The following is a 14,241-nucleotide window of genomic DNA, read 5'->3' as shown; positions in this document are numbered from 1 at the left end:
ATTTATTTATTTAATTACAAAAAAATATATATATGTTTTATTTATTTTATTTTATTTTATTTTATATTTTGACTTTTTTTTTTTTTAACCCTATTTCTGAGTAATGACACCAGAAAGGTGGTTTTGAGCACTGGCCCTTTAAATGCCAATGAGCCACTTCATGCCCCACTCCCTCCAGGTTGTTGGCTGTGCTCCTCTGTCCCGTTCAGCCAACTACTAAACATTTTAGGTACCATACCATACCATACCATACCATACCAACTTTATTTCTAAAGCACTTTAAGAACTTTACAGCCAAAGTGCCTTACACGAATCATAAACCAAGGAAATAAATAAGTAAATAAGTAAGTAAAAACAGTGATAACACAAACCAAAGCGGGCTAAGAACAACAAAATACAACCACCATAAAAACAAAGACAAATTAAAATGGTAATCGGCTCAAAGTTTGGACATATTTTCAGTATGGACAACAGCCGCTGCTGCTGACAAACAATTTTGTCGTACTCAGAGAAATGTTTGTCAGAAGTCTTGACCTTATATGTGCAAATGTTGTGATATAGCTAGTTAGACACGTAACAAATTAAGCAGGAATTAAGGCAGGGGTGTCAAACTCATTGTAGCTCAGAGGCCACATTAAGCCCAAATTGATCTCAAGTGGGCTGGACCAGTAAAACAATAGCATAATAACTTGTAAATAATGACGAATCCAAATTTTTCTCTTTGTTTTAGTGCAGTCAAAATTAAATTATGAAAATATGTACATTTACAAACTATCCAAACAAAAATGATGTGAATAACCTGGGGGGAAAAATGAGATTTCTTGAGAAAAATAAGTGCAATTTTAACAATATTACACCTCAACTTACAATTTATACATGCATATTATGTATTGGATATACAAAGGCACAAAATATTTAATAACAGGAAGTATAATGTTAAAATTTTACAAACAAAATTTCAGGTTTTTCAGATTTTATTGTTAAAGGACAGTTTGTAAATGTTAATATTTTCATAATTTAATGTAAGTTTTTACACTAAAACAAAGAGAAAAATATGGAGTTGTCATTATTTATAGGTGTAATGTAATATTATGTTTTTCACAATAAACTAAGAAAATTTGGAGTCATTATTTATAGGTTATTATGCTATTATTTTAGTTGAGATCACATTATCCTGTATGTGGAACCTGAACTAAAACGAGTTCGACATCGTTGATTGTTAATATCTGAAGTGTAACTGTTGCAAATTCATCCCGTGGGCCGGACTGGAACCTTTGGCGGGCCGGTTTTGGCCCCCGGGCCACATGTTTGACACCCCTGAGTTAAGGAGTTGTAGAAATCCACTCAATTTTTGCAGAAATGTATATAAAGATATTTTTGCAGCACCTGGAGGGTTCAAATTCAAACTTTTTGAACTATCAGGGTCCCCAAATACACAAATAAATGTACCAAAGACTAATAATAGTGGGTTTAGCAAAATATGACCCCTTTAAGAAGTAGCCAAAGAATCCAGGAATGTTTTACAGTCTACTCTCGTTAAACCGCCCGCCGTTATACCGCCATTTTCGCTCACCGCCGACCAAAACCATTGCACAAAAATCCCCAATGCATTATTCCATTAGCTACCGCCATTTCCGCCTATCGCCATCCGCCAGCCCAGTTCCATGCACAAACAACACTTATACCATTGATTTCCCGACCGTTATACCGCCAGCGTGATTGCCATCGAGTACACATAAATTTTAACAATGCACTGAAACAAACGCACCAGATGCTGATCGCGACAAACTACGAGTAGGTCTATGGAACGGCCACCGTTCATTTATCGCAGAACACTCAGTAGGTCAGGATGTCGGGAAGAGGACGTGGGATTAAGCCAAAGCCTCAAGATGATGGGGTGTCATTTCCCGACATGGTATAATAATGCTTAAAATGTTTCCCCACTTTAAATGATCCCTTATAACATAACAGAATCAAGATTTATTTAGAAACGAAATTAGAACGGGTTAACGGAGGCAGCATAGACATCATATAGTAAAGACGTGCACATTATGGACGCAACCCGTTGTAACGCCATTTTCGCTATACGAAATTTGGCCAATTTGGCCGTGAACGGAAGTTGGCGGTATAACGAGAGTAGACTGTACTTGTATTCCAGAACAGTAGTGGAGGATGCCAGACTTATCTACAGCATTGACACAGTGGTAATGAAGTGTGGAGGTCGGTCTGGGTTTGCGAGACTGAATTAGTTCCTGCTTTGAACCCAACTGGTTCTGGATGTTTTACGCTGCATCTGTGTTTGTAGCACATCTCTCCTGATTCCAAAATCATTCCAATCAATGTAGCGTGTTAGTTTTTCTCCACATCCATATAAACCGTATTTTCCTCGCTTTTCTCTCCTCAGTCATTATATTTGCCAAGCTCATAGTCAACAAACTGACACCAATTAACCTGAGGGGAGCTGACAGCCGGCTGGGTTTCATCTGGTTGGTCAAATGATGCGAATGCATTGCCCGTGTATTCACAGCTCCATCTGATAGGTCAAATGTTTGCATGCAAAACGTGTTGTGTGAATACATAAACCGAAATTATACAGAAACAGTGGTTTATTTTAACGTCCCCTTGAGAAGATGAGCAGTCTTTGAAATATATTATGAGCTTTGATTTACATATTTCCACCTGTTTTTGTATGTTTTATTCAATGTTGTTTCCTTACAGTTTGTGTGAATGTTTATATATGTTTTGTTGTTGCTTTGAAGACTCATACTTAAACATTTGGGTATATTTGAGGGATTTCAGGGTCCCACTGGTTCCAAAGGTAAATGTAGGCCCACACACATACACAGAAAACCCCCTGACTCTGTTTAAGTAACATGTCTGTGCAGATGAAAGACAGCATTTATGGAATTTTTAAATGAGACGCACTGGGTTTAATTTAATTTAAGACCATCAACATATACCATCCAGTAACCGAGCAGAATTTAAGAGTCAGAGCCCTGTAAGAGAAAGCATCTCATCGGATATTGAATAATTTATCCCCAAGTGGAATCAGATAATGGCATAAAAGGCAGTGTTCTAAATCATTTAATATTATTTTGACTTGTTGTGAAAGAACAACACAATGCACTTGTCTTCTTCTCACTTACCTCACCAGGAGATCAATTACTGCTAGTAACACTACAACCATCACTGCCTCTGCTTCATCTATAACTCATAAAAAAAAGTAAGTTTTTATAAAAGAAGTGGATCAAGTGAGAATATGGAGGGTAAAAGATATCGCTTGTATTAGTAGCCCTAAATTAGAGTTATTATAGCTAAAGAAAACAAACCAAAAGTAGAAGTACTCAGTGAGCGCAGACCTCCGCCAAGGCAGATCAGTGCCTACTCCCCCCACCCCCGACGTCTGTCTGTCTGTCTGTCCGTGTGCAAGATAACTCAAAACGTTATGGATGGATTGGGATGAAAATTTCAGGAAATGTTGTTACTGGCACAAAGAACAAATGATTAAATTTTAGTGGTGATCGAGGGGGGTACTGATCTTCCTTTATGGAGGTCTGCGCTCTCTGTTCTAGAAAAGCACTTGTAGAACACAGACCTCCGCCAAGGCAGATCACTCCCCCCCCCTCCAAAAAAAAATTTAATCATTTGTTCCTTGTGCCAGTATCAACATTTCCTGAAATTTCCATCCAAATCCGTCAATAACTTTCTGAGTTATCTTGCACATGGACAGACAGACAAACAAACAGACAGACAGACAAACCAACGCCCGCCAACGAAAAACATAACCTCCTTGGCGGAGGTAACTAGCAGTGATGGATCTAGAAATCAGGGCTTTTCATAATTCCTGAAAAAAACTAAACTAAGGTGAAACTAACAAAAATGACCCTGAAATGTAAAATAATGCTAAAACAACAAAAATTTACGTAGTGTTATCTCCACATTTTCCAGTTGCCGTTTGCTCCATATGAAGCATTTCAGAATCTTTACTTCTACAATATGAAGCTTTATTTTTTCCACTTCACTTTCATTTCTCTCATTAATGCACTTTTCTGAATTTGTATTAGAAAAGATTGGAGTTTTCATTATTGTACTCACAAAATCAATCATCAATCATTTAATAGGTCTTATGTATTTTTTTTGTAGTTTTGTTTGTTGTTTTTTTTTTTTTTTTCTCTCTCTCTCTCTTCTGCCCAGTTTACTCAGTTCTGGTTGTAGTTATTGTTACCATTATAATTATCACCATGGTTGTTACTGTTTGTATTGTTGATACTTTCTCGTGAGGGTCTTCGCAATCTTCTTCTCTCTTGCCCCCCCCCCCCAATGTCAGGTCCGGCATCAAAATGTGGTTCAACAAAACTCATAATAAACACAGTAGAATATCAAGTAGAGCTTCATATACTTTATGAAGTTTCCCTTGGCAAAGCAAATTTGTTCAGCACCAAAAGGCAGCCAGACTACCATTCTGCTGTTAGGATGCTGGACAAGACAAGTAAGAAAAAAAAAAAAAAGAAAAGATTGCAGTTTTCATTATTGTACTCACAAAATCAAATTGGTGCTTGGAAGGATTGTGGTTAGTTCATTTTTCTCTTTCTCTGTGCTTTTGGGCTACCACGTTGCACTGATTAATTTTAATTTCACAGTTTTGTGCTTTCCTCTGCTTATCAGAGTTGAGTCCTTACCAACAAACGTGCCCACAGGTGACAACAACATATCAGAATCACATCTGTTATCTTTTTTCTGTCTCACTTCAGTTTTCAGTTTTGCAAATTGCATTTTTTAGAGTAGTCAAGGTGAACAGACAGATACCTTACTATCTATGAACCAAAAGCCAGCTAGCATGAATTCTTAATCTCTTTCATGAATGGCCATGATTTATTGATGCCGTTCCAGAGGAAAAGTTTCCCCCCCAATGTCCGAAGTGTAGTGCTTCAGTCTCCAGTTTGACTGTTCTCAGACAGCGACCACATTACAGTGGAGTGATATATCGTATGTCAAGTGTCCAGTGTCTTTACAGCGTCCTGACGGCTGAAGTTTGCTTTCTCTTCAGGTGTCTGTCCTCCTGTGTGTCTTGTTTCGTAATCCTGAGGTAATTTTGTAAGCCCCAGGGCACGTTTCCCACATGACACTCAGCAGTAATATTAGTCCCTACTGTACTATACACCAGCCAGCACCATCTTCAGTGCAAATCTGACTCAAATGACTCTCCTGGTTCCCTTGGAAACCAGGTGCTCAGAGATCAGGAAAGATCCATTTCACACTTCAGCAGCAAGCGGAGAGACAAAGAGATGGGTAGACAAAGAGAAAGTGGGAGGGAAAGAGGATTAGAGAGAAAGAGTGGGGGGGATAAAGCAAGCTTGACCTTAAAAGATGCTTGATTCTTACAGTGCCTTTGTCTTGAAATAGAATGAAAATAGTAACAAATGGATTGGAAAAAAAAATTTGTTGCTTCCTCCCATGGGATTCAGAGCAGTTGGAGAGCAATGGGAAAATGCACACAGTTTGTTTGGATGTGGTATCTGAAGGGAACGGAGTGAAAATGGCGGCAGTTATCATTTATTGATGCTGCTTTTATTGTTATCATCTGTAAGTCATGCATGCCTGCTCTTCACACAGACTAACAGCAGGAGAAGGCTTAATGCAGACAGCCTGCAATATTTTATGTCTGGAAGCTCTGTCTAAGGTCAAGATGTCTGTATGGCTCATAGACGCGCCTCTGCCTTGTTAAGAGCTGTTCACAAAGGTTAAGTTGAATGATGTAAACTTTTATGATATATTGTGACAATTGTTGGTCTTTTTCTGTGAGTGAATCTAGTCAGAGTTTAAAGCTGCCTCCTTATCAGGTGAAAATATCCTGCATTTTATAGCACACTGAAGCAGTTTGAGCAATCAGCTTAAAGACATATTAGTATCAGTTGGTAATTTGACTGAGGAGCGCTCAAACCAACACTGTGGTTTTATGAATGAATGATGGCCACTACTATAACCCATAAGGACCCAGTGTGACATTTGTGGCAGTTCCCAAAGGAATTTATCTCTATATTTAAACATACTTAAGTGGTTTATCACCATTTATTGTAATATTATCTCTGTATTTTTCTTCTTTTTTTTTTTTTTTGCAGTGAAAATCTGGTATTTTCCAACATTTAATTCACTGATCATGTAGAACACAGGTGTCAAACATGCGGCCCGGGGGCTAAAACCGGCCCGCCAAAGGCTCCAATCAGGCCCGTAAGATGAATTTGTGAAATGCAAAACTTACACTCAAGATATTAACAGTCAATCATTTTACTTTAGGGGCCATAAAAAGCTGTATTTTAGTCTCAAGTGGGTGAAATCAGTAAAATACTACCATAAAAACCGCCAAACAATGACAATTCCAAATTTTTCCTTTTTGTTTTAGTGTTAAAAAAAGTGAAATTACATGAAAATGTGTAAATTCACAAACTAGCCTTTCACAAAAAATATGAAAAACTAGTCATGTGTTAAGAGAAGTAAGTGCAATTTGACTAATATTCTGCCAGTTACTAAAATATTTTGTAAATTTGCAGATCTGTCATGATCTGTAAGTTGTAATGCACATTTACAAATGATAAGCAGAGGCAGAATATAGGTAAAATTGCACTTAGTGTTCTTAATAAATTTCAGTTTTTTTCATGGTTGTTCATGTTATTCACATTTTTAAAAGGACAGTTTATAGATGTAAATGCTTCCATAATGTAATTTTACTTTTTTTTCCCACTATAAAACACATTGAAATGTTTGGAATTGGCATTATTTCTATATTATTATGTTATTATTTTACTGGTCCGGCCCACTGCAGATCATACTGGGAGGATGTGGCCCCTGAACTAAAATGAGTTTGACACTCCTGACGTAGATGTATAGAAAACTGAAGAAAAAGTGACTTTTTCAGCAAAATCGATCATTAACTGAGCAGAAACCCAGTGTCTCCATCTACTGTCATTGATCCAACTCCATGGGTTTTACTGGTGAGTTAATGTTGTAGAAGATGATGGTGTTTCCACGGTAACTACGGAGCCTCTGAACGTCCAAATGGGTCATAGCTGATGACCATGAAAAGATGACAAACTGTATTTTACACTAATTATTGACATGGATGAGTGGATTGACAGGGATTAGACAGTTTAAATCAGTAGATGATTTTGGTAAATCATGCACGTTTGGGTCTTTATGGGCTAAAGAAGGAAGATAAATATAAATAAAAACTACAGAGAAGCAAGACTCTCCAGGACTTTGGTTTCAGTTTTGTCATCTGACATTAACTATTGGCAAATAGCATTCCAGACATTCAGTGATGACTGTGCCTGGTGGTTATCGCTCATATTTTACTGAAGATTATTTTTAATAAATTCCAAAATAACATGATGACAATAATGTGTTTAATAATGAAGTTCACAATGTTACCTGCAATAGTGTCAGATTTATAGTTCAGTAAAATCCTGAAAATATATTACCTCAACAGAATTAAAAATACACGTGTGGTAAGTGCACACCAACTTTTAAAATCAACCTGTTTCCTAAATTTTGTGTTGAACACATCGTTAAATATATTTCTCTCTGGTCATTTTACTGATAAGATGAAACAGAGGTTTGACTTTTATTTCAGAATATATTGTATACTTTTGTTTCTCTTACACAAAAGGGGAAAAACTCTCAAAAACAAGCTCAATATGCATTGATTTTGGGAGCATAATGCTGTTTAAAAAACAGGAATCGGTGTCCAATTTCACAGTCGATGCATCCTTAATTCAAAGACACTTTACACTCATTAGTATTGAATATTATGAATAATTAATACAACAAAACTATACAATGTTATGTTGTTTATCCCACTTTTTAAAGTATTGGGTATTGATTTTACTGACTTTTGGTTTTCTTTTTAAAAACCTTATTGTATAAGTTTTTTTTTTTCTTTTTATTGTAATTCTATATTTGTCTGTCACAGCTGTCTTTTGTGATAGTTTTTCTTAGATTTTATCTAAGCTTTGTTCATCATTGTTTGGTTCATGATATTCTTTCACTTGTTTACTTTGACGGTTATTTACTATTTATTTTTATTATTATTATATTTTTTTTAGATTTGTTTTTTTTTAATTTTATTTTAGTAGTACTACTACTACTACTAGTAGTAGTATTACACACATTGTACAGCTTTTTATTTTTTCTTGTTTTTTTTTAATTGTACAGCTTTTTATGTTTTTTAATTTATTCTTGTATTTTACTCTTTTATTTTGTTTTTTATTTATTCTTCTGTACAGCACTTTGGTCCACTGTGGTTGTTTTAAAGTGCTTTACAAATAAAGTTGGATTGGATTGGATTGGATTGGATTGGACTGGATGTAGATTCCACACCTTAACACTCATCAAGTTTTAAGGTGAGATCATTTTTTGAGCTTTGTCACATCAGACCTGTGTCGTCTTCCTTTTCTAAATATTATGCATAAAAGCCAATATTTCCCATTCTGCTTCTAACATATTGGTGACAAAAGGTTAAGTAGCTACTTTTTAATGGACAAGTGGCTGAGAATGATGTGGGTGGTTGAAATAGCAGCAGCAGCAGCAGCAGTAACAGACCTGGTGACCAGTGTTTTGTCACAGGTAGTACAATGAATATTGATCACAACACATCCTTTAAAGTTGGTTTTATAAATGTGGGAATATTGACAGAGAAGGTTGACATTGTAACCTCTTCATGTGGGTGCTGTTTTAATAATGATTTCACAATGAAAATTGCAAAAAGCAACAGTTTTTGACCATTGATTTGCTATCGACTTTTAAGCTTCCTGACCTCTGGTTGTGTAATGAGGTGTCTGTTTACATAAATGCACAACATACCTTCATGCTCGTCCTCTGTTTGCTCCACCTGAATTAATCCACGGGGCCTGGGAGACATGTATCGAAAATCAAAGAGAAACAGGGTATCTGATCTAACTTTACCTTCAGAACAAAGACCCAAAAGAATTTGTTTTTTTGTGGATACTGAATCTGAATATTTATTCACACACCCTCTTGGACGCCATCAGAGTGGCAATATTCTGTTGAGAGATGCTTTTCTTCTCACATCCCTCAAGAGCTGTCACCATTATAGCCGTCGCAATTATGGATTTGTACCTCTCAGTCAGGCACAGGCTGTACAGAACTGGATACTTGATGCCTCTATATATCGCCTGTCTGTACTAAAGTGTTTGCCATTTCCAGCACAGATATACAGAGAAACAAGTAATCGAATGCAGAAACAAGACTGTTATCCGAATGCATGTCTCAACTTCTGATTGTTTAATTTCTGGCTCAGGTCAGAGGTCTAAAGGATCGCTAATATTAGTAACAGCTTCAAAGGCATGTCCTTCTTATTAGAGCCCTGGACAGTCTCATCCTCCTATTTCACACACACAAGTCAGTATACCTTAACATGAAAATCAGCACCAATGCAGCAATAAATCACCTTATTGATGGGTCTGCTGTTTTTCAATGTGTACTCACCGCCTTCAGTATTGATTTGCTTTGCTGTGAGACAAACTGTGCAGAGACAGTGGGTGCACAGTGTATAAACACACACAGGCATAAATAAATAAATAAATATATATATATATATATATATATATATATATATACACACCCCAAATGAACATTTTTATATAAAGGAAGTTGCAATATGGTAACTGAAAGTCTTTAAGGGTGTAAATGGAGGGAAAAAAAAGAATAATCTCAACTCTCTGTCATGGAGTTGAGCTGCCGTCATTGCTTGCACATGGACACACACACACACACACACACACACACACACACACACACACACACACACAGTACATACCCTCATTAACTTGTGGATGGTTCACTGAGCTGCAGCACACGCTATAACCCCTCACTATAGGCAGATGGAGATCAGGTCTAATTGCTAACAGGGATATCAACAGCTGGACTGATACAGGTGACTGGCCAGTGCTACTCAGTTTCTGATGGTGTGTGACCTGAGAGATTAATGTGCAACTGTTGAAGATTATTAATTAGACGGGAATGACACATGACTGAAACATGAGAGTTTTGACCTTTTCTTTCAAAGCCCTGGATGCAAATTTTATCAACTCATGAAAGGTATCCTAAAATGGCTGCGGCGAGGCTCATGGTTGCTTTTCAAAAGTAGCCTCGACTGACAATAACAGGATGTCGTGCACTGCTAAGACATTTACTGACTATCCCGGAAACCTCAACAGACAGCTCAGGTTGATGAGGTTAACCTTTATTTAGAGTTATTTCGGAAAACTGTCTCCGCTTGTTGCCTTGATAGGAAACAAATATTAAGAAGAAGTGGATTATAGTGTGTGTGTGTGTGTGTGTGTGTGTGTGTGTGTCAGTTCAGTCGGACAGTGAAACTCTGAATAGGCCTTTGGATCCAGACACCACAGCACTCTGGTTTTAGAGGGTGGTCCTCAGAGGCGGATGGACTACTGTGTCTACTGTGCAGTTAAAATGTTTTGCACATCCTGTGGATTTTTGCAGTTTGTGTTTCAAACAGCGCTGATTAGCCATCTACCATCTGCTGGGCTGTGTGAGGAGAGCAGCTCATTATTCTGTGTGTTGTGTTTGCATTAAGGCCATAGCTCCTCTCCAGCTATCATGGAAAACTGCAGGGACTCTTTGTATGCAAGCAGCATAGAGCAGCTGGAGGATGCAGAGCTGACGTACTCAAGCGGATGAGTTTTTGGTATCTGTCAGATGGAGAATGAGCCGTCTCATGTCCAACTGTGACAGTCTTATGGATGACCCTTTCACCTCTAGCATGATCTAAACTCATCACAAAAAGGTCATCCCATAATATTGTCTGCAGCTGAATGAAATGCATCCAGCCTTTAATGAAATCACTGTGGTTTTTACACATTATCTCTCCCTGTCGGAGTTTAGTCTAATGTCATATGTGTGTTGTGTTTCAGGACCTGGTGGGCAGTGCTCCAGCGCAGAGGAACTGGAAGGGAATAGCGATTGCTCTGCTGGTCATCCTCATCATCTGTTCTCTGATTGTCACCTCCGTCATTCTGCTGACCCCTCGTATGTACTGTGAACACACACATGCATGCCTTACCAGTACCTGAGGTGTGAATCTTTTCTGGCCTCACAATCCCATTCAATTACAATTCCCCTGTCAATATTTCACAGTACATTTCAATGTGTCGTCCTCATCCTCAGTCAGCCAAATCTCACTTTTATTTGGAAAAGGTTTTCAGAAATCACACTACATCAGGCTATTCCAGCATCTGTGTGAGCCACTTTAGTATGTAACCTTTAAAAAACGAACCAGACACCCATCTGCAGATGGTGCATTACAAGTAGAGCTGCAATCAGTAAAAATAGCTTACTTTCATAGAGCAGTTTTAAGAAAGGGCATTTACCTTCTTGTAAAAACATTATAATTTATATTCCATTACCCTTTGTCACACTGTGCAGATGTAATGCTAGCTTTTTTAGTAAAGTGGCGAGGTGATGGGGGCTTATACCACAGTTCAACAGGTGATGAAACCTTTTTTTTTTTTGCTGAATACGCTGCAAATCCTTTGCAATGAAGGCTGTGACAGACTCAGTGACATTTTCTTCACTTTGGGTTGGCCAGAAAAGTCCACAACACCTCTTCAGTTCTATTTATTTATTTATTTGTTTGTTTTGATGTTGTTGTTGTTGTTGTTTTTGCTTTGCTAATTACTGATTCAGTGCATTGATGCAGACTTCTTCATCAGTGCATCTTCGAAATTTTCACACCTCTAAGATAAATCTTCTACCACAGGGTTTCTCAACCTTTTTGGAATGACTCCCCACTAACACGACGGACCTATATGATAAGGACGTGGTGGGTTACATAGCTCTGTTATATAGCCCCCAGGAGAGTGTCCCCCAGTTGAGAACCACTGTTCTACCACAATATATGTAATTTTATATCATGTAAAGTTCCCGTATATGTCACAATACAGTAATTAGGTTTAAAACGTCATTAAATGTGATTATTTTATTATTTTATTTGAAGCTTCCGAATTCACATGTCTTGCAAAGCACTTAAAGGTGGGGTATGAGATCTTAGAAAAATGGTTCGAGCAAGCATTGCATACATTACATATATTACATACATTCTGAAAATACTCAATTCAAAAGTCCAAACCCCTTTCTTCAGACATCCCTCTGAAGCCATGTTCGTTTCCTGAACAAGTGCTCCAAGCCTCTGAGAACACATGATTCATGTACCTAGAGGAGTATGAGCAGTGAGGGAAGGGGGGAGGGACAAATGGCAGTTGAGTTTGATAGATATATCTGCGTTCAATCATTTCGATTGTGTGCTTAAAATGATTGGATTGTGTTTTTTCAGTCCTGTCCATTCCACAGGTGACTAAATTTTTTTTTATTTTTGTGTTAGAGCATTTCATTAATTGGTTGTAATCGGGGTGTGAAATGGATTTTAAGCGATATAGTAAAAAAATGCTCCAGGAAAACATCTCGCACCGCACCTTTAAATGACAAGAAATATGTCAGAAAAGAGTGTGATTTAAAACATGACACGAAAACAATATTTTTTTTTGTGTCATCACATTAAGCTATGTATCACTGTACATTATATTATTGTAATAACAGCAAATGTGTTGAAAGGTATAATTTGCCTCTGAATCGGTATCAAAATTTGTACAGTGAAATACAACAAATGACAAATGCAATATCAAATCAAAATGAAATAAATAAATTTGACATTAAGGCAGATCTAATTGTGGGTGTGAAAACAGTTTTTCATACACTGTAAATGAAAACCACAACAGAGTACCTCTGCAAGGCTGCACAGATATTTAGAAAGCTGTAATTATTATCGAGTTCTGTATGTGCTTATGCTGGACAATCATGGGTTTGTAGGAAATTACAAAGAGAACAGATTCATATTTTTAATACACTGGAAGAGCAGTATGGTAGAGCTATGTTTATAACTAGGCATTTGTTGTTTGATATTAGCTAATTCCAGTTTAAGATAATGACTGAATTTTCTGTAGAGGACTCAGGCTGTTATTTCAGTGAAAATGTTTATGTTTGATCCTGAGTTCCTCATTTTGTCTTTTCTACTTCTCTGCAGTGACAGTCTGCAAAATTAACTGTTGTCAGATTTAAAAAAAAAATAGTCTGCTAAAGTGAACAAACAACCATCTCTGAATGCAAAACAGACTTCAACATATACTTCAGCACTCAAGCACAAGACTTCCATATTGAGCCTATAATATAAAGCTGCTTTACAGCCAATAAATTATTAAGTATTAATGGTGAAGTTACTCAACAACAGGCTATTTGCAGTAATATAAAGTAATAAAATGAGCCCCACTATTAAAAATCACATTAATGCATCAGTACTTATAATATATGTCTGTTATGAAGATCATTTCCATAAGCACAGCTCTCATCATAGCAAAATCCTTTTTTAAGTTCATACAGTCAGCTTCAAATCAGTATTGTTTTTTAATCAAAAGGTTTAGTTCTTTCATAGTGAGATCATAAGCAATAAAGTGCGTAACTGCATTATCTCAGGGGTTCTCAAATGAAAACCCAAAAGAGAAATTACATAAATACATGATGAATTTTCATAATATCTACATTTATTACTTATTCTTCCACTGCTGAAATAGTATTGAATGGATGTGCTTTGCTGTCAAATCCACATTGGGGATAGAAAATCCATCACAGCAGTGAAACTACAAAACTAACAATCCAAATGTACGTGTTCATAGCTTTGACTGACAGCTTTTTCTGTGTTTTGAAGGTCCATATGTCTTTTTTTTTTCTTTTAAAACATATTTTGATAGGGTTTGCATATCTTCTATTACATGGTACATGATACACGGTAGTACACTGTCACCTCACAGGAAGGAGGTTCAGGGTTCTAACCACTTTGGCCTTTCTGTGTGGAATTCTCTCCAGTCACTCTCCAAAGACATGCGTCCTAATATGTTAAATTTCAGTTGGTTGAATGAAATGGTTGTTCATCTTTATATGTCAGCCCTGAAATGAACTGGTGACACATCCACACTACAAAAATCAAAATCTTACCAAGTGTATTTTTCTCAATTCTAGTCAAAATGTCTCATCACACTTAAAATAAGACATAATCACCTAAAGAGTAACTTTTCAGTGAGATATAAAAACTTATTTTTAGACATTAGGTCTTGAAAATCTTATTTCAAGAAATCTTGCCTAGAAAATTTTCACTTG

The 14,241-nt window shown here is 36.9% G+C and overlaps 1 protein-coding gene across 5 annotated transcripts in view; it reads left to right on the top strand.

The window, feature by feature from the left end:
- The window catches only part of dpp6b (dipeptidyl-peptidase 6b), a 135,185-nt gene that overhangs the window by 57,415 nt on the left and 63,529 nt on the right, over window positions 1-14,241 (top strand). For all 5 annotated transcript variants that reach the window (XM_030161236.1, XM_030161234.1, XM_030161239.1 and 2 more), the window contains exon 2: window positions 10,950-11,064. In XM_030161236.1, coding sequence (XP_030017096.1) covers window positions 10,950-11,064 — 115 coding nt within the window. The remainder of the gene's footprint in view (window positions 1-10,949; window positions 11,065-14,241) is intronic.

The sequence above is a fragment of the Sphaeramia orbicularis genome, chromosome 17, assembly GCF_902148855.1.
Source record: "Sphaeramia orbicularis chromosome 17, fSphaOr1.1, whole genome shotgun sequence".
NCBI classification, from domain to species: domain Eukaryota; kingdom Metazoa; phylum Chordata; class Actinopteri; order Kurtiformes; family Apogonidae; genus Sphaeramia; species Sphaeramia orbicularis.
This window is presented reverse-complemented; position numbering and strand designations above follow the sequence as displayed.